This window comes from Oryza brachyantha, chromosome 8 (assembly GCF_000231095.2).
Source record: "Oryza brachyantha chromosome 8, ObraRS2, whole genome shotgun sequence".
In the NCBI taxonomy this organism is placed as follows: Eukaryota; Viridiplantae; Streptophyta; class Magnoliopsida; order Poales; family Poaceae; genus Oryza; species Oryza brachyantha.
Genome location: NC_023170.2, coordinates 17,781,991 through 17,802,857, shown reverse-complemented (window position 1 = coordinate 17,802,857; position 20,867 = coordinate 17,781,991). Strand labels below are relative to the sequence as shown.

At 39.7% G+C, this 20,867-nt stretch overlaps 3 protein-coding genes across 7 annotated transcripts; 1 reads left to right on the top strand and 2 right to left on the bottom strand.

Annotated features, from left to right (window-relative positions):
* Positions 1–512: 512 nt before the first annotated feature.
* LOC102705277 (protein MULTIPOLAR SPINDLE 1) lies at positions 513–15,167 on the bottom strand. 5 transcript variants are annotated; one of them, XR_001550794.2, is made up of 16 exons: positions 14,895–15,167; positions 14,766–14,823; positions 14,540–14,683; positions 14,387–14,446; positions 14,189–14,271; positions 14,061–14,118; positions 13,475–13,588; positions 12,279–12,468; positions 11,555–11,625; positions 10,943–11,153; positions 10,702–10,789; positions 9,331–9,436; positions 9,070–9,215; positions 6,947–7,022; positions 784–920; positions 513–699 (listed from the first exon to the last, which is right to left on the bottom strand). XR_001550794.2 is itself a non-coding variant. In XM_015840299.2 (11 exons), exons 1-10 carry the CDS (start codon positions 15,093–15,095, stop codon positions 10,969–10,971), a joined length of 1,164 nt encoding a protein of 387 aa, XP_015695785.2. In that variant the 5' UTR covers positions 15,096–15,167; the 3' UTR covers positions 10,381–10,789; positions 10,929–10,968. The 5 variants fall into 5 exon arrangements, 2 of the variants coding, with proteins under 2 accessions (XP_015695785.2, XP_015695784.2); XR_001550792.2 differs by having other exon boundaries at positions 513–920; XR_001550793.2 differs by having other exon boundaries at positions 513–920; positions 9,331–9,425.
* Positions 5,410–5,883, top strand: LOC121055220 (zinc finger protein 2-like). The gene has a single exon (XM_040527196.1). The coding sequence runs from the start codon at positions 5,410–5,412 to the stop codon at positions 5,881–5,883; it is 474 nt and encodes a 157-aa protein (XP_040383130.1).
* A 446-nt stretch (positions 15,168–15,613) lies between the features above and the next one.
* Positions 15,614–18,668, bottom strand: LOC102705003 (transmembrane 9 superfamily member 10-like). Its single transcript, XM_006660313.2, has 7 exons — positions 18,573–18,668; positions 18,302–18,466; positions 18,106–18,215; positions 17,920–18,025; positions 17,410–17,522; positions 17,168–17,321; positions 15,614–17,070 (listed from the first exon to the last, which is right to left on the bottom strand). Exons 1-7 carry the CDS (start codon positions 18,666–18,668, stop codon positions 15,907–15,909), a joined length of 1,908 nt encoding a protein of 635 aa, XP_006660376.1. The 3' UTR covers positions 15,614–15,906.
* Between the last annotated feature and the right edge of the window lie 2,199 nt (positions 18,669–20,867).

Genomic DNA, 20,867 nt, shown 5'->3' with positions numbered 1-20,867 from the left:
CCAAAAGCTGCTGCCCCAAACGGTCCACAGCTTCTAAGAATTTATAGTTATAAATTCTAAAAAATAAACTAAAAATCAAGAAGCTGGGTTTATGAGCTTTTCCAAATTCTCAGAAGCTAAGTACCAAGCAACTGCTTCTCAGAATATAAAGCCCCCCAAACAGGCCACAATCAGAGAGCAAACATGCTGCAAATTCGATATACTACCTACGGTTTCAATATACTCATGTTATATAATCTTTTTTCAAAAAGTTAATATATACTTGAAACTAAGTTAGCCGTATTAGTAGTGAGCATTGATATAAATGGTTAGCTCTCATTAGTTATGAAATAAATATTTAGATATTAATGATTAAAATTAGATATCCTACGACCAAAGTGACAAGTATTTAAAACAAAGATAGTAAATTTCTTCCCTTTATCCCAACTGACCAATATTATATACAGAAAGAAAGAAAACATTTTCATGTTTTTTTTGTGATTCACTGTACATATATACATGTGGATGCAGGCTTTTCAATATTTAAAAAACAAAAGGGGGAATATGGAGGAGAGCAAAGTACTGTACCAGATAGTTTGGTAGAGACTCAGAGAAGGGCTTAGAAGGCTAATATCTTAAGATAGTTTTTGCTATCTATGCTATCTATCGGCCTCGAAGTTGTCGATGCAGATCTCATCCGGACCCATGCATCATGCCTCCCTGCCGACCAAATCTCTGTCAGATTGCACGCTAAATAAACATCCATCACCACCACAGTATCCACTGAATTTTCCATGAACTTACTTGCAGTCACACACAGTTCTGTCCAACCTAGCATTCGATCAGCAAATGGAACAACTGCTTTGCTTGCATCTCCCAGCTCCATGTATAACAGTATAAATAATCGTCGTCCATTTGATATACACGACTAAACAAACAACCTATATAATGAATAGTACTTGTTTATCTATGAAATATTTAATACACTATTTTTTATATCTTGTATTTGTTGCATGCAACCAATGTACGACGTTTTTCTCTAGAAAATATTTTATATGACTTGGAGCACGTGTTTAGACGTCGTCCAAGTTTTTGTTGAGTTAATGATCTTATATAGGATGATTAATCTGACGTGAATATATATAGACGGCCATTGTCTTATTATTGTATATGTCCTTATTGTGTTGTATGCAGTACATGCATACATCTGTCTATCTGCACAGCTGTAGACTTGTAGTACTGCCCAATTGAGATTGTCTTACTATCGATATACATAAAAAGCCAAATAACATATTTGTAAAAAAAACTAATTTATAAATAAAATTTATATATATGTATTGTTAACGATATAAAAAATCAAGACCAAAAAATAAACTTCGATCTAAAATCCTAAATAAACTATATTTAAAGTTAAAAATTTAAATTTTAGTTTATAAGTATAAGACAAAACGAAAAAGGTGGAGTGTGGCTGGTATTTAGGCCCATAACCATCTATCAGCACACACTTCTGCCCAGGGGTCATGAGCCACTCCTCCATGCCCGGTACAATCTTCACATCGCATGCATACACAGTGCAGCTGGGGTTTCATTCTGATTGATTATTGATAGTAGTAGTAACAACATGCATCATGCATGATATTGATTCTCCTCAGCAGTGAGTACTGAGTACAGGCTTAGTTCTAAAAAAAAAGTGTACATGCTTATATTTATTTGCATGTCATTTCTGCAGTGAAAATGCAACCCACGAGCTGGCAATCTTTTCGCTACTGTTTGTTCTCACAGGCAGCAACCTTTTTGGTACTGTTTGTGCTCACAGTGAGTGTGAAGATGTAACTGCATGGGCAGTGATCTTGATATGCAAATTGTACTAATTTGTTCATACTGTTCCCGGAGGGATGTAGAACACGCCAGCTTATACTCCCTCCACTTTTAGTTAGCAAGACATATGGCATCTAAATGCAATGTACTCCTACCAAACAGAGGCAGGTACGGTCAATTACACGCTAGATATATACTTTAGGCCCTGGTTAGTTACCAAAAATTTTCCTCCGAAACATCACATCAAATCTTTGGACATCTAAATAAAGCATTAAATATAGATGAAACAAAAAACTAATTATACAGTTATGGAAGAAATCATAAGACGAATCTTTTAAGCCTAATTAGTCAATAACGATCAGCCATAAGTGTTATATTAACCAACGTGCGTTAATGACGGATTAATTAGGCTCAAAAGACTGTCTCACGGTTTTAGACGAGCCATAAAATTTTTTTTTATTCATGTCCGAAATTTTCTCCCAATATCCGATAAAACGTCTGATATGACACCCAAAAGATTCCCGTTTCCCCGACTAAACACCTACTAATCAATCGGATCCAGTAACGCTAGACAAAGGCCAAACAGTCAGGAATGGGCTAGCTAGCTAGAGGGCCTAGAGCCTGATTAAATTAGTTTGCATGTTGCAGTCCAAATCTCTGAACCTGTGTCACTGTCAGGGAAGAGACGACATGCACGCCCACAGCTTCCATCCGGTCGAGCACGCATAGTGCATCTAGATATATAATTGATGTACATATATACATGTAGTAAGATCAGCATCTTTAGAAGAGATCTTTGCCTAGCTAGCCTCTTGTTTTGTTTCCATCCGGCTTTCAGTTTCAGCCATGCGTGGCTACAAGCTAGAGTACATGAACCTGTATGACATAACCATCCTCTCACATGCTCAAAACTGATAAAGAACATTTTCTATAGTTAATAACTAAGCATGGATCATGGAGCTAGCCAGCTAGAGCTATATACTTTATTGCACTAGCTAATTAAGGGCTATGCAAAACTGCAAACACAGCGAGTCGTCGCATCGATCATACTGATCAGCATGCATGGGTCTTATATATTTACATGATCGATCAGTAAATGAATTAGTTTACATGGGTCATATATATTTACATTTATATATTTCCATGGGTCTTAAACATGTACCACCACATATACTCCTATGTAATTGTATGTACCTTATATAAAGGGTCAAATGGAGTAGCCGTGTACTGTATACATCGTACTCGATCGTACACATGTACGTAAATTAAAGAACCTTGATCAGAGAAAGAGTACATACATATTCAGACGATATCTGGGAATATATATATTTACTCTGCACGTCCCAAGAGATGACTGGATTGCATGCGTCACGCATGCCATCAACGCACAGCAAATTACGACACATACGTACTTGCAACGTACTAGTCAGATCCTCAGAGATATGAAAATGTCACGTTAAATTGATTACTGAATGGATATATAATAGTATACTCCCTGTTGTTTAAAAACCACAAGGCGGTTTAGCCTCTGTTTAGTTTTTTAAAAAAATTGGTACATCAAGCATTAAATATAGTTAAAAGAATTAATTGATTGTACTGTTTGGAAAAAATTTACGAGACAAACCTTTCGAGCCTAATTAGTTCATGATTAGCTATAATGGTCCAGTAACTCACATATGCTAATGACTAATTAATTATATTTAAAAAATCCGTCTCATAGTTTTCTATGTAAATAGTTTTTTAATTAGTCACCGAAATATTCTTCCGATATCCGGTCAAATATCCGATATGACACCCAAACCAAAAATCTTTGCGAACTAAATAGACCCTTAGATAAAACAAAGATTCCAATTCTATATTTTGACTGTAGATATCTTTTGTAATATAATTATATGCTAAATTACCAATATAACAACTATGTACATAATTAGTATGATAATATTTTCAAATGCGAATAAAATAATACTATAGGCATGATACTTGGAAATATATAGTCTTACTTTAATTATTATTACTCAAAGTTTTTGAATATTTATTTTCTAAAAACAAGGGGCGGACCGGATCGAGTACGTACTTAGCTAGTATGACGGCAAAATAGGCTTTCATCGATTAAGCACATCTCTAATTAATCTCTCAAAATGTGTCTCTCCTCTTTTTATTTATGTCTAATGGTTGATTAGCACAATAGCTCATTTGTCAGCTTAATTAAGAGAATTTTGCCTCTACAATTGGTTAGCCACATATAGTTCCGTACGATCGAGCAACACTCAAAGGGGTTATGGACTGGTGAAAGACATCGATCATAGTGTGGCAATTAATGGCAAAAATAGAACAATGTCTATTTAGAATAATGAGCACAAAGATAAGACAAGTCACTTTGCGATGGCAAAAGTAATCGGAGAAAAAAATATCCGAGTTATTAGTCATAACCATGTAATGTAATGCATATTCATAACCGTGCTCTAGATGGACTCTTTGTAGTTAATTTACACGCAACTACTCTATGATGAAATTTTCGCTTACTGCAATACACTCCTTTTATTTCAAAAATACAACTATCTATACAGTTTTTTTTTTGAAGTATTAGAGATAAGAAATGGTAGTAATTGAATGAGAGGAGAAAGTAGGTGATTTTTTAGACAAAAGACATGACAACCTACTTTTGATTAAAAACAACAGTATGCGAAAAAAATTAAGAGATGGTTACGATTGCTTAAGATTGAAAGGTAGATAGAGAAGTACTAGTATAGTATACAACAGTATGTCCTTGACGTACAGATACTGGGAGCAATATACAACATCCAGGACGGTCATCGTTAAAGTATGGAGCAGCTCTTGCAAAATCAAGATATTTTATATCCCCCCGTAAATATCAAGCACATATATGATCAAGTATATTCTAACATCTAGGTTACAAAAAATTACATCATCAAAATCAAAATGAATCCAGACAACAATTAATTCAAAATTATTAAAGAAATTTCGATAAAAATCCTAAAAAAAAAACTAGCAACATGAGCACCAACCGAAAAGTGAAATATCTCTAAATTATAGGTTTGAAATGCCCTCAAATGACATGAGCTGACACAGATTATTTCACTATCTGTTCATGGCTTGGGTTAGCAGGGATTCTTTCCTCGTTCTTAAACTCACCTTAAGTGTATATGTAACAAAAAAATATTATTCAAAAACGAATCAGGGATTATATTTCCATTAATTAGTTGGCACCACTAGCTAGTAATTCATTCATTTTTTATTTAGCATCATTCGACTATTAAGATATATGTTTAATCATTCGTTTTATTAAAAAAATTATATAATTATTAATTATTTATTACAATTGATCTAAAAAACTTTAATAATAAGTTATAATTTCGTGTATTTGCAAAAAACAATTGAATAAATCGATCGGTCGATAAAAAATAATCAATTGTGTAAAAGAAAACGGAGGGAGTAGCTACCAACCAAAACAAGAGCTGTGGCCGTAAGAAGACGGCCGACATGCCCATTCAAGCTTAGCTCCTCCTGACCTCCTCCTTATATACGGCCGCCTCCACGCTACCATTGTTACCCCGACAATTACATTGCATATCGGTTGCTAGCTGCAAATTAATGGAGAAGGAGATCGGCACGAGGTCGACGACGGTGGCCGCCGGCGACGTCAACCTCGACCTGCGGCTCGTCCACAGCAGCACGGCCGGCACAGGCAGGAGCCCGCCGGTCGCCGGCGCCGGCGAGCAGCAGGACCGTGCCTTCTCGTGCACCTACTGCCGGCGCAAGTTCTACAGCTCGCAGGCGCTGGGCGGCCACCAGAACGCGCACAAGCTGGAGCGCAGCCTCGCCAAGCGCAGCCGCGAGCTCTCCGGCGGCGCCGTCGTCGTCACGACGGCGGCGGCGCCACCACCAGCTCCGTCGACGTCGTCGCCCGAGCTCGCCTGGCCGCACTACCCGCCGCCGCAGGGTCGCGCCGCCGCGGCCGTCGTCAGCTGGATCGCCGACGGCGGGCGCCGGTACGGGTACCGCGTGCACGCCGCGGCGGCCGGCGGCGACGTCGCCGAGGACATCGACCTCTCACTGAAGCTGTAAGCTAGCTAGCTGCTCAAATGCGCGCATCCATCGTACCGTACGTAGAGAGGGTGACGTCCGTGTATATGTATCAGCATGGCATGCTAGCTTGTTGTGCATGCATATGCACGTCTACTCTACTCTACTAAATCCATCCATGTGTGTTCGATAGAGAAAGCTAGCAAGGAGAATTCGGCAAGTGTGCATGCATACTGTGTGCAAAAATGTGTTTCCACTTCCAATTCAATCGATTTGTGAAATGCTCGCTCCCAGACTCTGTTTGTTTGTCTGTGATATGTTCTTTTTTACGATAACGGAAGCTACCTAGTGCACTTGTCCAATTGCATTAAGATCGTACAATCATGCATCTAATAATACTTTAGGTCTTAACATGACTAAGACGTACACAACCAATATTCCCTCGATTTCGCGGTATAAGAATTTCTTTTATTTGCCTAAATTTATATGTGTGCTAATAAATAACTCGCTTATAGGTCCATTAAGCGGGTAGCCCAAAGCGGGTTGACGGACCAGCCCACTTACACCCTTACTAATAAATATATAAATATAAACACACACAAATATATATATATATATATATATATATAATGATACTTAAATAAATCTAACAAATCTAAAAAGTTACTCAGAGAGTGAGTATAAAAGACATTCGACCGGGGATGGATTATATTAGCGGGGATGGAGAGCGTGAATCAAAGTAACCGGTTTTTTCTTAACCAATTGTCTTCTTTTGGGAACCATTTTTTCTGGGGTTTTTTTTTTGTGTGTGTGTGTGTGTGGAAGGTGCATTTCCCACCACGTGAGGGAGGGGAGAGTGTCAGAGTGAGGACGGACAATCAACGAAACACTAGCACCTACAAAATTCAGAGCGACTTTGCCAAATTAATCGCTTTTTTTATAAGAAAAACAGTCTAACCTAAACAGCATTTGATATCATTCAACTATCAGTAACTATATATAGTTTCATACGTCGCACTTTCAAATACCAGAAAAAAAAAACATACAGAATAAATTCACGTAGATAACCCATGTACTTTTTATAAGCTAAAGGCAGTCCACATACCTGGTAAGTTGTTGATCCCGGCCTGAACATTAAGCTAGCAGAGAGGCACATTATCTCGTCGTCGAGCTGTGTAATGCTGATGCATGGTTTGGTTACAAACAGTTAATTTGCCATGGCATGATGGCAAGAAATTGTGATGAAAATATGAATTCTAGCAACAGGACTCATGCATGCCAATGGCATAAGAAAATTACTTGTACCCACACGACAGTAACAGTTAATACTGAACGTACATAACACAATCAGGATGACAAACAAATGAATATCAATGGAATTCAACTCATGCATGCCTCGATCGACCTGGATCTGCATGCATGCGATTATTTGCAGACACTACTATTATGGCATCATTTGAATATGCAAAAACAAGTTGATCATGCTTCTGTAGATCTGCATACTCAAGTGTTTATGTCATGAACTAGAGTGATCTATAATACTGTTTCACTGTTGTCCTATATACTTTTCCAAGGCACACATTGATTCCCAAAAATTATTGACGTACTTGACATTCTCTGTTCTTGTCCTTTGGGCATCTGCAACTTATTAGGATTTAGGACACTCCATTTGATTACCAATCACTTAGCTGTCGAGGGCTACACGATCTTGTTTAGTTAATCTTGTAGCTTTCACCTCATGGGTCCATCCACCCGTGCGTCAGGGCATCCATAATATAAGCAAAAGGTGGTTCATATAACTCTATATGGGCTATTTACTATTATGAAATGTGTATTAGAAAATAAAATAGGATGAGCCACGTATAGCTACTACCCATATGAATTAAAATACATATCTCTTCTCTCTTTACTCTTTTGTAAGAGAGCTAGAACTATTGGATATGCTTTATTTGTTAGGGTGTATGACACTAGCTTATGTCCATGCTATCTTCATACGTTGTGTAAAACTGTAAATTGAAACAACAAAAAAACCATCTACTTGAATCTCATCTATATGGACTACTTAGTATATGCAGATTGGGGATGCCATTAGGTGGAGTTAGCTAATTAGTATGATTCTCTTTTTTACTTGGTGGATTCCATCTGTCTGTCAGATACTTTTGTGCTAATCATACACCATGGAATTAAGCACGCGACCAATTCGAATATATAATATGATATCAAGCCAGAGAGCTTCTTGCATTTGGACAAGAATGCCAAGCAGCATGAAGAGGAGACCTGATTTGAGAGCCTATTTCTCTAGTCCTCATTTCAAAGCTAGCTAACCATCTCACTCTGTCCCGTTGAATACTCGTGGTAGCATGTAGGTAACGAAACACAATGGCAGGGCAATGCATGCATGCACTACTAACTAAAGCAACCACTTTGGACAAAAGTCCAGTTGAGAATTGATTCTTTGTCGCCAATTAGCAAAAGTTCATCAATGCTCACAGCTCCACAAGTAGCAGCATCTTCCCCTCTCATGCATGTTCACGTCTTGACGTGCAAGTGCTAAACACCACTCCCCAACTAATATCAGAATTCAGAAGCTAGCAAAAGTCTCTTGTAGGTGAGTGGAGTTCCCTCCAGAGTCTCCTTTTTTCTCTCCCTCTTTCTTCTTTGTAGGTGACACAAACAAAGGCAAACATCCTCCGATAACAAGAATGCAAGGGCTACCTGTTCTTGTTGCAACCTCTAACGTTACGTTATGGCACCATGGGACCTCAGGTATCTCAAGGACCACATGGTGCTGCCGTCCTATGAGGCAAATGGACAAAACCTGACTTGTCTCCATCATATCGGCTTATCATGACATGTACGTGTTATTATCACGTATAGTTGATAGTTATAACCAGTAGTCCAGTACTGGTGACCCCCTCTCCCCCAAACAAAAATGGAAAAGTTTTCATGTCTACAGTACATATACTTTGGTGCAAACCATTACTTTATATTGCCTGGGGTTCAAGTACCAGTTAAGGCATGGTTAGGTTGAATTGAACTTACAAGTAAATAAAGTTTTATGTCCAACATGTATGAATTAATAATTTTATTAACCCTGTTTGTCTTTCCTAAGCAATGGAATGTTCGAACTAAAGTAGTTTTAGTTGCAACACAAATTGAGTCAAGCAGCACTATGAAACTATAGTACTATACATGGTAAGATTTCAATTGATGTTTATCAGAACTCACCGATTGCTACGGTTGTCCATAAATTCCAAAGATGGTTTTACTTTAGGGCTCATAGAGACCACCACTGTGACTCCAGGGAGTACTTGAAGGGAAAGATGATATTGATTCTTGAAACTGGTTATGCTTTCACCCATCCTCTAATTAGCCTGACATGACAACAAGTTAACCTTTCCAGTAACGTGCACCCGTAGTTTTGTTCATTCACATTAAAAAGGTAAGAAGGATACATAATATATCAGATCTCGGATTCAGATATTTCACCATTGAGGAAGAAGGACGGATTTAGGCTCTGGAATGGCGGTGCACGCCATTTGTTGATTGGAGCAGATGCCAGATGCTGGATGGTATTGGCCTCCCTGAAAAGGACCTTGCATTGATCAAGCATACAGGTCTTGTCAATGAGACGAAGAGACTATTTGAGCTTAACCAAGATAAAACTTGGAAAATCCTGGTATTGGTTAACTACTATCTCCCCTCATGACTCATAGAGTTGTTAACCAGTTGAGAACAGAGCTAAGCTAGCTGCTGACTAAAAGGTGATGTAACTACTCAAACACTGATTTGGTAACTAAAGCTAGGCATGGCTATCTCTTTTTTCTTAGGGTGAAGAGTGCAAGCTCGTTCATTGCCAAAAGGAGAGTGAAAGATCATTAATATTCTTTGGCTATTTAGACTTTTGATTTCTAAAATCCAATATTCTTTCAACCTGATCAAACTCATTCCTAATCTTCCATGGTGCTTGTAATCTGCACCATGTTACTGAAACATTTAATTATAGGCCAATACCCTACCCTATTACTAAGAAACTAACATATGTCTCTGAAATAGCAGGGCATAGTTAATTTCTTAATGTTATTCAATTAAGAAATGTTTTACAAACTTACATTATGCAAACATTATTTGGGAATATTTCAGAAGTGCCCCTTAACTAGGAGATCAAAGTTGTAATGCAACTACCTTGTTGAGTAAAGTCAACACACAAAACACGTTTATTTATTTTTCTTGTTGTTTGAGAGTTCACGGTGTAATTCAAACATCACATCTTGAAATGAAGAAAACAAACAGCACATGAAAGCATGAAAGACAAAAGCTCCCTTTGCACGGCACACACAGATGACAACGGTGTTGATGCCTTCTTACCTCTTAAGTATTTATGATTAAAAACGCATCCTAAATTAAAAAAAGTTCCCTTCCTTTATAGAGCAGACACAAAACATGAACGTATAAATATTGCGTAAGTAAGTTGGAGTAAAAATCACTTCTTTGTTAATAAATCATTTAGATATTGACAGATAAATGATGGATCTTTTTTCTTTCAATAGTTTGAAAGCAGGAACAGTATTTGCACAGAGTCAGAAAATACTAGATCAAAAGGACTTCAGTGTTTAGACATACTTGTATGTGATAGGATAGGCAGAACACCTCTACAAAAACAGTAAGGATATGAGGAGAGTAAAACAATTAGTTATACATCCCAAACAATTGTGGATCTACTAATAGATTCCAAGGTTTATCTTATAGACCATAATGTACGCATGTAAGGTCTTGGTGAAAAAAAAAACTATTTCACACTATAGCAGACTGATTTGTAGTAACTACTCATTTGCGCAATATGGGTTTAATGAAACATACTATTGAGTATGCCTTGGTAGTTAGTTCCAGCCATTCAATGGAGAACAAAACACCTGCTTGCTACACCATCTTCCTTTAGCTAATCATCCTGAAATTGATTTACAGAAGGCGATGTGTCAGTTTCTAGGAAAATCAAAATTAAACAAGAACATGAATTCTCTAAGTTTGTTTGTAGAGTACAAGCCTCTAAATATTTCATGAAAACTTGAAAACTGTCATCCAAATACATGTGGGCGAATACATTGGCAAGACAGAGGCACCGTGTTCTCAGCAAAGGAGCTTGGAGAGAACTTCTAGGTCCAGCTTCCCCTGATGAGCAGCAGGAGCTACCTCCCTTGCCAACCTCCCAATAACTCGCTCTATGTACACCACATAGAGTCCATTTCTGCTCTCCAGGGCTTCCAAGTCCATTCGTGCCTTGAGAATAGATCTGACCCATTCTTCAAAAAGTTCTGAAGAAATGTTGTATTTAAGTTTGATCAAGCTCTAGTGATGAAATGCCACAAAGAGGAAACATATGCAACAACTGAGTTCTGTTTGCATTGGCGTTACCAGCATATATCTTTCAATATTTAGCGATTAAGATTTATGAATAGAATTATAAATTTAACAGATACAATTACTAAAGTGTGGTTCAACTCAAACAATTTATGGTATGAGCTGTTAAAGTGTAGTTCATAAGCACAGTGTAGAAACCAAAGGTATTTAACTGAAACCAGAAGAATCGAATGTAGTAAAACATATATGTGGATATGGCACAATTTCTTCAGTTCAAATGATTAATATGTCCATGCGAATAGAATAACAATTAACAAATAGGAAACATAGCCATCAGGGGCAACAGAGGACTAACTTTTGTCAAAATGATGATGATATAGCCAATTGTTGAAGTAGTCAGATATGAGGAGCTCAATTAATTGTATCCTGCAACATAAAAACAAAATGAGGCACTACACATAGTGATACAGTTAGAATTCAACAGTAACAAAAGAACTAATCCACATAGGAAATAGAGAGTAATACAATCGAAATAAATACTTGGTAAGTATGCAATAACACGAAACATGCCCAAGTATGATATAAGTAGAAACCATTAATTCTTGTTTTGATGAAGTAGTGAATTACATCATGACTTATATCTTCAAGACGATGTAGTTGGCAATCTCAAAGTATAGATTGTGTTGACCAAAGATTTATGACCAATATGTTATTAAAAAAAAACTGTTAATAAGCTAGCTGCAAGAAAAATCAAGATGTAGACAATCAACTGCAGTACAGTAAATAAGCAGAAAAAACAGGGGAAAACCGCATGCCTACAAATATAATATGCAGACCAGATTGCTTAGAGTCTGATATTATCTCTACATGAAAAATTGTGCATCACGAAATAATAGCCTTGTACAAAGTACTGATGGATATTTTATCCAACAATTCGACTATATAGTAGTAATGCTCATTCTGACCATTCTAGAATCTAGACTAAAAATTCAAATGGACACACCAGGCATCATGCTTTGCTTGAGTGAAGTTCAATTACTCTGTTATAATCTATCTGAAGAAGTTGGAAATCAACTCACATAATAAACATATTGCTATGCATTTCAGGGAAGGCATCATCAAATGGGTCTACTAGAAGTAATTTTTCTGATACATTTGAGATCTTTTGAGAAACTCCAAGGATTATCCTCTGACCGACGAACTCCTCATTTCCTAACTTACGTAACAAGTGCTGCAGAGATAATTGTGTATCCGAGCAGTTAACTGATCCTGCAATGTATGAACAAAATGGAAGAAGCACAAATAAATACTACCTCGTTTTCAAATTGTATGCATTTTTATGATTTGAATCTTGTCCCAGAATATATAGTAAATTTCACAAAACTACAGATAGTTTGATCAAAACTATCACAAAACTATAGATTTAAGGGTGTGTATCACATAACTATAGAATTAACATTTTTTTTTCATAAAACTACAGATTTGAGACATTACATGACAAAACTACATATTTAACATCAATTTTATCGGAAAATTGCAACTTTTGTAACTTAAGAAAGCTAGTAGAGGAATTCTAAAACCTATAGTTCTTTGATGGCTTCACTACTAAATCTGTATTTTTGTTATACAACGCATTAAATCTGTAGTTTTCTAAGAAATTTGGTGCTAAAATCTGTAGTTTTGTGATACACAACTTTAAATCTATAGTTTTATACTAACTTGGTCAAAGTACCTATAGTTTTGTAAAATTTACTCCAAAATATAAGCATTTCCGGCACTATTCACAACATTGCTTGTCTCATCAATCATGTCTCATTCAAAATTATTCCTATTTTATCTCCACCTATCCTCACACCTTCATCCATTCTTCATTTATTAAGGGACACCATAGTCACCTTAATCCATGTTAAACAACCTAGAAATGCTTATATTTTGAAACGGAGTATAATTATTGACACTAGCAGAGCACACTCTGAAAATAAATTCAATTAACACTCCTAGGTTATCATTTCAATGCAGCGTGCTCTGCAATCAAGTAGTAAAAAGCAAGAAAGAAGCGTGCTAACATAGATGGATGCCCAAACTACAAATCATGCAATTAAAACTCATGTCTATTGTTTAACAAACGTAAGAAATAGTTATAGTGCTAGTAGCTAAAAGCATTGCCTCCACATGATTCATCACTTTGAATGTACTTCTGAAAGAAAATTAGATATCCAAATGCTTTAGGAATGGTCCGAATGGATCAATTAAAGATCATATGAACTTGAGGTACCAGCATTTTCAGGAGTGGCGCACATCCTTTTCATCAAACGAGCAACAAAACCATTGATTATCTCCTCAATTATCTCCTTTTCTCTTTCTGATGATAGAATGTTCTTCAGTGAAGCTGAAAGAGAAGGTACATATCAATCAATCACCTGGTTGCATCAATCAAATATAGATTAAACAGATAGCGTAAATAGAAAACTCCATGTGTAACATATTGGCAATTTGTGTGGCAAGTGCACTCTTGACCTACAAAATAAAATGTGTGGCAAGTGCAGCAGAAAAAACTCGAAAGAGTTTGTAGAACCATCTTATATGGCTATCATTAAGCAATCAACAAAATACAACAAAACAGAAAAGCAAGGCTTGAAGTAACTTCATAATTCATGTGATAAAGACAAGACAGTGCACAAGATCAGTTCAGGTTTCGGTATCAATTTATCATTTAAATAACCACAGAAAATCAAATGTGTTGAATGTTATCTCAATGATGAAAATCCATGCCCCTTGAAGCATTTGTGGTGTACAAATTAGCATATATAAGTATTTTCTTAAGTGTTCAGTCATGACATAACTATACAACTCTGACTTACCCAAAATGAAGTCTACTGCCTGGTGAGAAAATGTAGCAAATGAGGAGCCAGCTTCTCTCTGCACAATGCAAATCCAATTTTAGAAACACAAAGTATGGGATATCTTAATTAAGACAATAGAATTTTACTTTGGCAAAAATTCCATCTGATAGCTCCACCAGGAAATCAATTGACAAGCTAAGCTGTTGTATCTCATCCTCATCGTTATACTCTGCACAATTGAACAACTGAAACTAAGATTTGGCCAGTTAACAAACTATTCTACAAAAATATTATGAAATAGGAGCGATGAGAACGAATAATCGTGTATTTGCAGCAATACCCACCCATCAAACGACTCGTGGGAAGTGATCTATCCAGTCTCCTCCGCTTCTCCTTCCACCGCACTGTTGCAGCAGAGCTTATCTGTAAAATTGTACTAGAAGCAACAAAAAATACAAAAAAAAAAAAAAAACAGAGTATGGAAGCCAAAACCGTACCCAGTCTGAGGAACCTCCTTCGCAGCACCTCGTCGACCCAGTGCTCCCCAGCATCGCCATCCGGCGGCAGGTCGCCGCAACCGTCGAAGAAGTGGCAGCGGCAGGATGCGACCGGCGGCTCCATCTCCTCCCCACGCGCGCCGTCTGATCCCATTACACACAGACGTCACGAATCAGGCAGCGGGAGATCGAGCAAACGACGGCAGCGCGCGTGGCGGACACGTACCTTGGAGGAGCTTGAGCTCCTCACGGAGGCGGAGGATCTCGCGCTTCCGGTCCTTGGCCTAGACGGAATCAGAGGAAAATGAGAGGGAGGGGAGGTCGAGGCGGGGGCTATGGAATGGGGGAATGCGACCTTGCGCTTCCAGTGGAGGAGAGCCTGTGGAGAGGAGGCGGCGGCGTCGGCGGGTCTAGAGGGGAGGCGATTGTAGTGGATGAGAGCCATGGCGAGGGCGGCCTTGAGCGACGGCGAATCAATCCGCGACGAGGAGGGTGCAGCTGGATTCGCCGTCGGCGTCGACGTCGGCGTCGGCGGGCGGGCGGCGGGAGGAACCATGACGATTTCGGCGGCGCGGCGGAATCCTTCGCCGTCGTTTCTGTCCGCTTTCTTTTTTTTAAAAAAAAAATGGCCTAGTATCGATGATCGATTGGTTTTTTTTTCAAAAAGGTGAAACGATATATTTATAAATGAAAAATAAATTTTATATACTTATTTTTAGTGATTTATTCTTTTTTTTTACTTTTGAACTAACCAACGAGTAAAAGTAAAAATAAACTTCGGTAAATAAAATTTTAAAATTAACTTTAAATTTAAAATTAAAATTGAATTTCAGCTTATAAGTAGAAGTTAACGCAAATTGAGTTTTGATGGAATACCACTCCACAACTTACTATCATAAAACTATTAACCATATAACATTTTGAGGTAAACTGCATGTGTTATACGACATCATTCTTTTAAAGATGGAGGCAGTATCATTTTGTCTTTGGATATATCTCATTTCAAGGTAAACTAAGTGAACGATCCACAGAATTTTAGATATATCTCAGACATAAAACCGAACCAGACTAGAATTATCTTATCACACAAGTATGTTTCATTCACATATGCTATAAAATGATAACCGCACAAACCATACACATCTCAAGACTCAAAACCAGAAATGACATAGTAGTAGCAGCACACAAGCTATGTAGTGCCATTTTTTTAGAGAATGACCTATGTACTATCATGTTCAGAACATGTTTAGTTTGGATTTTGCGATCACTAAACTTGGAACTGGACTGGAATTGCCATGATATGCTCTCTGGTTCGAGTTGAAATCACAGCAGAATACCAATTCCAAAGTTCAAATCAAATCTCAGGTTCATCCAAACGCCCTCCGTGAGTAAATAAACCTCATGAAGAAGAAGCATGAGAAGAAACCAAGTGTGCCTGCAAGCAAGAAGAAGGCACACGAGACAAGAAGCATGTAACCCAGGTACAGAACGGCTGGCACCGGCTTGGCAATGGCCATCTTAGTGAAGAAGAAGAACACTGCATACAGGAAGAGGTATACTGCAGAGGAGCATCCTGGATTCAGGAATGACCTCCACCACCACCTGTAGTCGCCACTTCGAAGCTGATAGTAGCAGAGCGCAATGGAGATCTCTGCGCAGCAGACGACGAGGAGAAGAAGCGTGATGAGGAGGAACCCAAAGCCACGGTAGAATTGGTGGAACCAGACGAAGACGAGGCCGAAGAAGAACTCGATGAACACGGCTGCAAATGGGAAGATGCCACCGACTGGGATGGTGAAGGCAGGCCTGGTGCACCATGGTTGCTTGGGAATCTTTCGTGGAGTTTTGCTGATCTCCACTGGAGGCTCAATGGCGGGCCTCCTGGACCCAAGATATCCTCCGACGAACACGAGCGGCGGCGCGACGCCGGACCAGAGAAGGATCAGGGCACACATTGTGGTGGAAGGAACTGTGGATGATGAGTTCTCGTTTTGCAGAAGAGTATTCGACACCGAGAAGATCACAAAGGCAAGAGCTGGGAACAAGATAGCCGTTGCCATGGTGACATTCTTCCACTCCGAGCCATTCTTGAACATCTTGTAGAGACGGGCAGAGGTGTAGCCAGCAAGCAGCCCCATCAAGATCCAGGTGAGCAGAATGGCGTTTCTCATGCCTGCAGAATTCAATGGAGAAAAGAAGCCCAGAGCACTGAGGGCTACGGCAATCAGGAGGGTGCCAAGGAGCTGAACACCAGTGCCAGCACAGGCACATAGCAGTCCAGGGTTGGATGGAGGCCGGAACACATCTCCATGAACAAGCTTCCACCCGGTCTCCATTTGAGCCTCACTCTGGGTTTCGAGCTGGTTGTGTCTGAAGATATCTCTATGCAGACTTCGAAGCATAGTCATGGCCATCGCAATAGAAAAGGCAATAAGGGTAGCAAGTGAGCTAACAATGGCAAACCACCGTTCCTGGTCGTCTGTCGTTGACAGGTAGGCGTCCCAGCGAGAAGCCCACTTGATTTCACTTTCCTGTCCAAGTAGTAGCATAGAAATGTGATAAATCATGGGAGAAGATGATACATTTTACATCATAGGATGAAAGATAAAATGAAAGGATGAAGGTCACCTCAAAGTTTACATCATAGGTGAATATGATTTCTTCACCAACTTTAATCTCTTGAGGACATTCAGAGGTTAAGACAAACCTGTTGGCATTAGCACCACAAGTGCTCAGACGAGTGTTTACACCATTCCATTGCGCTTCAAACTGGTGCTTAACACTGGGACAATTCAAAGTTAACCAGAAGAATGGTAAAGATAGTACTCATTCATGCTGAATAAATTGTGGGAAGCAAAGACAGGCAAAACCTGAATGGTTTGGTCTCAAACGCCACTACTCTAGAAGCAGCTGATTGGTGAGCCCTCTCAAACTTCACCAAAAATGATAAGTGATTGTGGATGAAGTACCTCTTACGTTCCTCCTGCCGAAAAATGCTTATGCATGAGGGACTTGAGCAATTTTACAGTACTTAAGAAGGTACCAAAATGTTAGTGTAAAATTTGATACATCTCGATACATAGGGCCTGTTTGGGGAAGCTTTAGATTCTGAGAAGCAGCTGCTTGGTAGCCAGTTTCTGAGAATCTGGAAAAGCTCCTAAACCCAGCTTCTCCAGATTCTGGATTCTTAGTTCATTTTCCAGAATCTGTAACTACAGATTCTCAGAAGCTGTGGACCGTTTGGGGCAGCTTCTGGGAAAAGCTGCAGCTAGGAGAAGCTCCCCCAAACAGGCCCATACTCAAGAACTGTAAAATTGCTCGAGGGATTTTTTTTAATAACAGATTTTAACGAAATAAAAAGTTCGAGAAGATGAACCCACTCCAGCATATTGGCCAATGACACCAATATAGTACCCATGCTGATAGAAAAATCCATTTGTAACCATCCTTCTGATCGGAATAGTTAACGGGAGGTTGTCAAGAGCCCTGTAAATCAACAATCATCAAATCTCTCATGAACTTTGAGGTATTGTTAGAAAATGTAAATCTACATCTACAATCCTTACATGTTCACGCGGTACTGGTCTTCTATCTTCTCAATCAGCTCCTTGGCTTCTTTCTCTCCAACTAGCAGCTTGCAGACAATCTGACACTTCTTGGGCACTCCCATTTCAAACTACATGGGAAGAGCAAAGTTTGATCATGAATCCACAACTGAAAAAAATGGAGATAAACCCAAAAGCAGGAGGCAGTGTCACTAACAAGGTAAGGGGACATCTGTTGGCGATCACCATGGAGAAACTGCCAGAGTGTTGGAGCTTTGTCGACTAGATTGTCAGGTCTGCAGAAGGGGAGCGAGTAATACGAGTAGGGGATCTGAGTCTTGATGGATGTCAGCTCGCTCACCTTCACTAGAACCTCATCTCCCTGTGGATTGTGAAATGTCAGGAAGGAATACAAACCAGAGCAAGATAATCCAGAAGGTTAATAGACCAAGAAATGGACAGCAGATTAATTCTGAAGGAAACAATACCTTGTCGAATTCGTGGATGAACAGAGCTGCAGACGGTGGCGCGGCGAGCAGCGCCGCCAACGCCGCAGCGCACAGTAGCATCAACGGCTGCCTCATCGGAGCTTGTGAGTCTCACCTACGACGGCGAGAACAGGGAGGAGGGAGATGACGACGAGTCGGCTGGCGGTGACAACGAGGAAGGACAAGGAGCACTTAGAGCATTGTCAACAAGAGGCTAATATCAGTTCCAAAAATTAAATTTTAGCATTAGAGACTAAAAACACACTCCAATACCCAAAAGCACTCCTAAACTTTTAGCATCCCCAAGCACATGCACTTTTTGAACTAAATTTTGGCCTTCTACTGGGGTTCCCAATACAACAATTCATCACCCTGGGAACGATCCCAGCCGGCTGCTGCCGCCGTCTCCCTCCCAGTCAGCTTCACGGCTGATTGATAGATTTTGCTAGTTGATGTACCTAAATAGGGGTCCTATGATGTAGCTTAGCGTGGATTGTAATCTGAAAAATATATTGATGTAACACACTGAAGTACTGTGACAAATATATATTAGCTCATAAAGCTTTTGTGCACACAAACAAAATGATTATATCCAGCATTTTACTCTGAATTAGAATACCAATGATTTTAATTGAGACAAAAAATTAACGTGACACATTTCAAAATTTTTGAGAACCAATTATAGGGCCACTGTTGGAGTTGGAGATGTTTGTGACCCCAAAATTTATTGACTAGCCCCAATCCAGGATTTTTAGGAGCTAATTTTTAGCCTACTATTAGAGATGCTCTTAGCCCCGCTCTTTTTTTCTTTCATGTATGTCCGTAAGGCCTTGCTTAGTTCCCAAATTTTTTTTAAAAAAACATCACATCGAATTTTTTGACACCTAAATAAAGCACTAAACATAGATAAACCAAAAAACTAATTGCACAGTTATAGAAGAAATCTTGAGACGAATCTTTTGAGCCTAATTAGCCCATGATTAGCCATAAGTGCTACAGTAACTAACATGTGCTAATGACGGATTAATTAGGCTCAAAACATTCGTCTCGCGGTTTATAGGCTAGCCTTGAAATTCGTTTTTTCATTCGTGTCCGAAAACCCTTTCCGACATCCGGTCAAACATTTGACGTGATACTTCTCCCAAAAATTTTCTCGATCTAAACAACACACCTAAATGTCTAAACGGTAATATTTTTACAGAATATTTTTATGTTTATTGTCTGTTAATTTTATCGCTACCAAAACATAAAAAATCCTAATCTATTCTCGGCGACGACTTTGACTGGAGCTCGCCGGCCGTACATCGGCATGCTTGGTTGACCCGTGGGTGGACCGCAAGAACTGACCACCGAGAGAAAGTAATCAGGCACACAACAATGTCGCCTTTCAACTCACCACAAAAGGGAACTGACCACCGCCTTTCAACAATGTCGCACACAACATGAACTGACCCGTGGGTGGACCGCAAGAACTCACCACCGCTCGACCCCGCTCCGCCGTCGCCCGCTCGAGGCGCCGCCGGCCACTCGACCTGCTTCTCCGCTGTTCTGCTTTGTATCTGTCACCGCTCGACCTTGACGACGGGAGGGAGGAAAAGAACAAGACTGGAGAGAGAGGAAAAGAAAAAAAAACAACTTTTACTGAGGTTACTGACATTTGATGTGGGGACGTGGGGTCCATTTTAGAGGCATTTGTATACCAAACCACATGCACCGTGAGAATACGAGTCTTCATAGTTTTTTTCCTAGTTGGCAGGATAAAGCTCCTCTAGCACTGTGAATGGCCTCATTGTTTTTTTCCTAGTTGGCATGATAAAGCTCCTCTCGCACTGTGTATGATCTTATAGGTGTAAGGATTTGTTGGCGGTACCAATTTAGTTTATGTTTGGATAGAGGGTTTTGGGTGAATAGGATATAGCGATCCATTTTTTTATAGGTGTTTTGGTTGGTGAGCGGGAGTAGAATAGGACGGCCCAGAGGGGAATATCCCCCGGATGCCGGATGGATGAATCCGGCCATTTGCCCGGATTTGGGCGCCCAGGCGAGCAAGTCGAGCGACAACGACAACGTGCTGCGGCCGACAAGCGCTGGCGCGAGCGACGACAATGCCGATGCGTGCCCGATGACGACAACGATGTGCTACGGCCGAGAGGAGGGAGCAGCGACGAGCGTCGGCACGAGCGACGGGCGCGGTGGCGACGATGATGCATGCCTGACGACGACGACGTGCCAGCGAGAAGAGGCGACAGAGGAGGAGGTGAGAGGCGGCGACGGCGGTCGGGGAAGGAGGCGGCG

Bases quoted from the DNA above. Each gene is read 5' to 3' on its own strand.
- LOC121055220 (XM_040527196.1), top strand. From the start codon at position 5,410: ATGGAGAAGGAGATCGGCACGAGGTCGACGACGGTGGCCGCCGGCGAC.
- LOC102705277 (XM_015840299.2), bottom strand. From the start codon at position 15,095: ATGGTTCCTCCCGCCGCCCGCCCGCCGACGCCGACGTCGACGCCGACG. The intron at 14,447-14,539 runs GTACGGTTTTGG...CTGCTGCAACAG, and splicing joins AAGGAGGTTCCTCAGACTGG to TGCGGTGGAAGGAGAAGCGG. The intron at 12,469-13,474 runs GTACCTCAAGTT...CATACATTGCAG, and splicing joins CGCCACTCCTGAAAATGCTG to GATCAGTTAACTGCTCGGAT.
- LOC102705003 (XM_006660313.2), bottom strand. From the start codon at position 18,668: ATGAGGCAGCCGTTGATGCTACTGTGCGCTGCGGCGTTGGCGGCGCTG. The intron at 17,523-17,919 runs GTGGGTTCATCT...ATTTTTCGGCAG, and splicing joins TCATTGGCCAATATGCTGGA to GAGGAACGTAAGAGGTACTT. The intron at 17,071-17,167 runs GTGACCTTCATC...CTACTTGGACAG, and splicing joins CCTATGATGTAAACTTTGAG to GAAAGTGAAATCAAGTGGGC.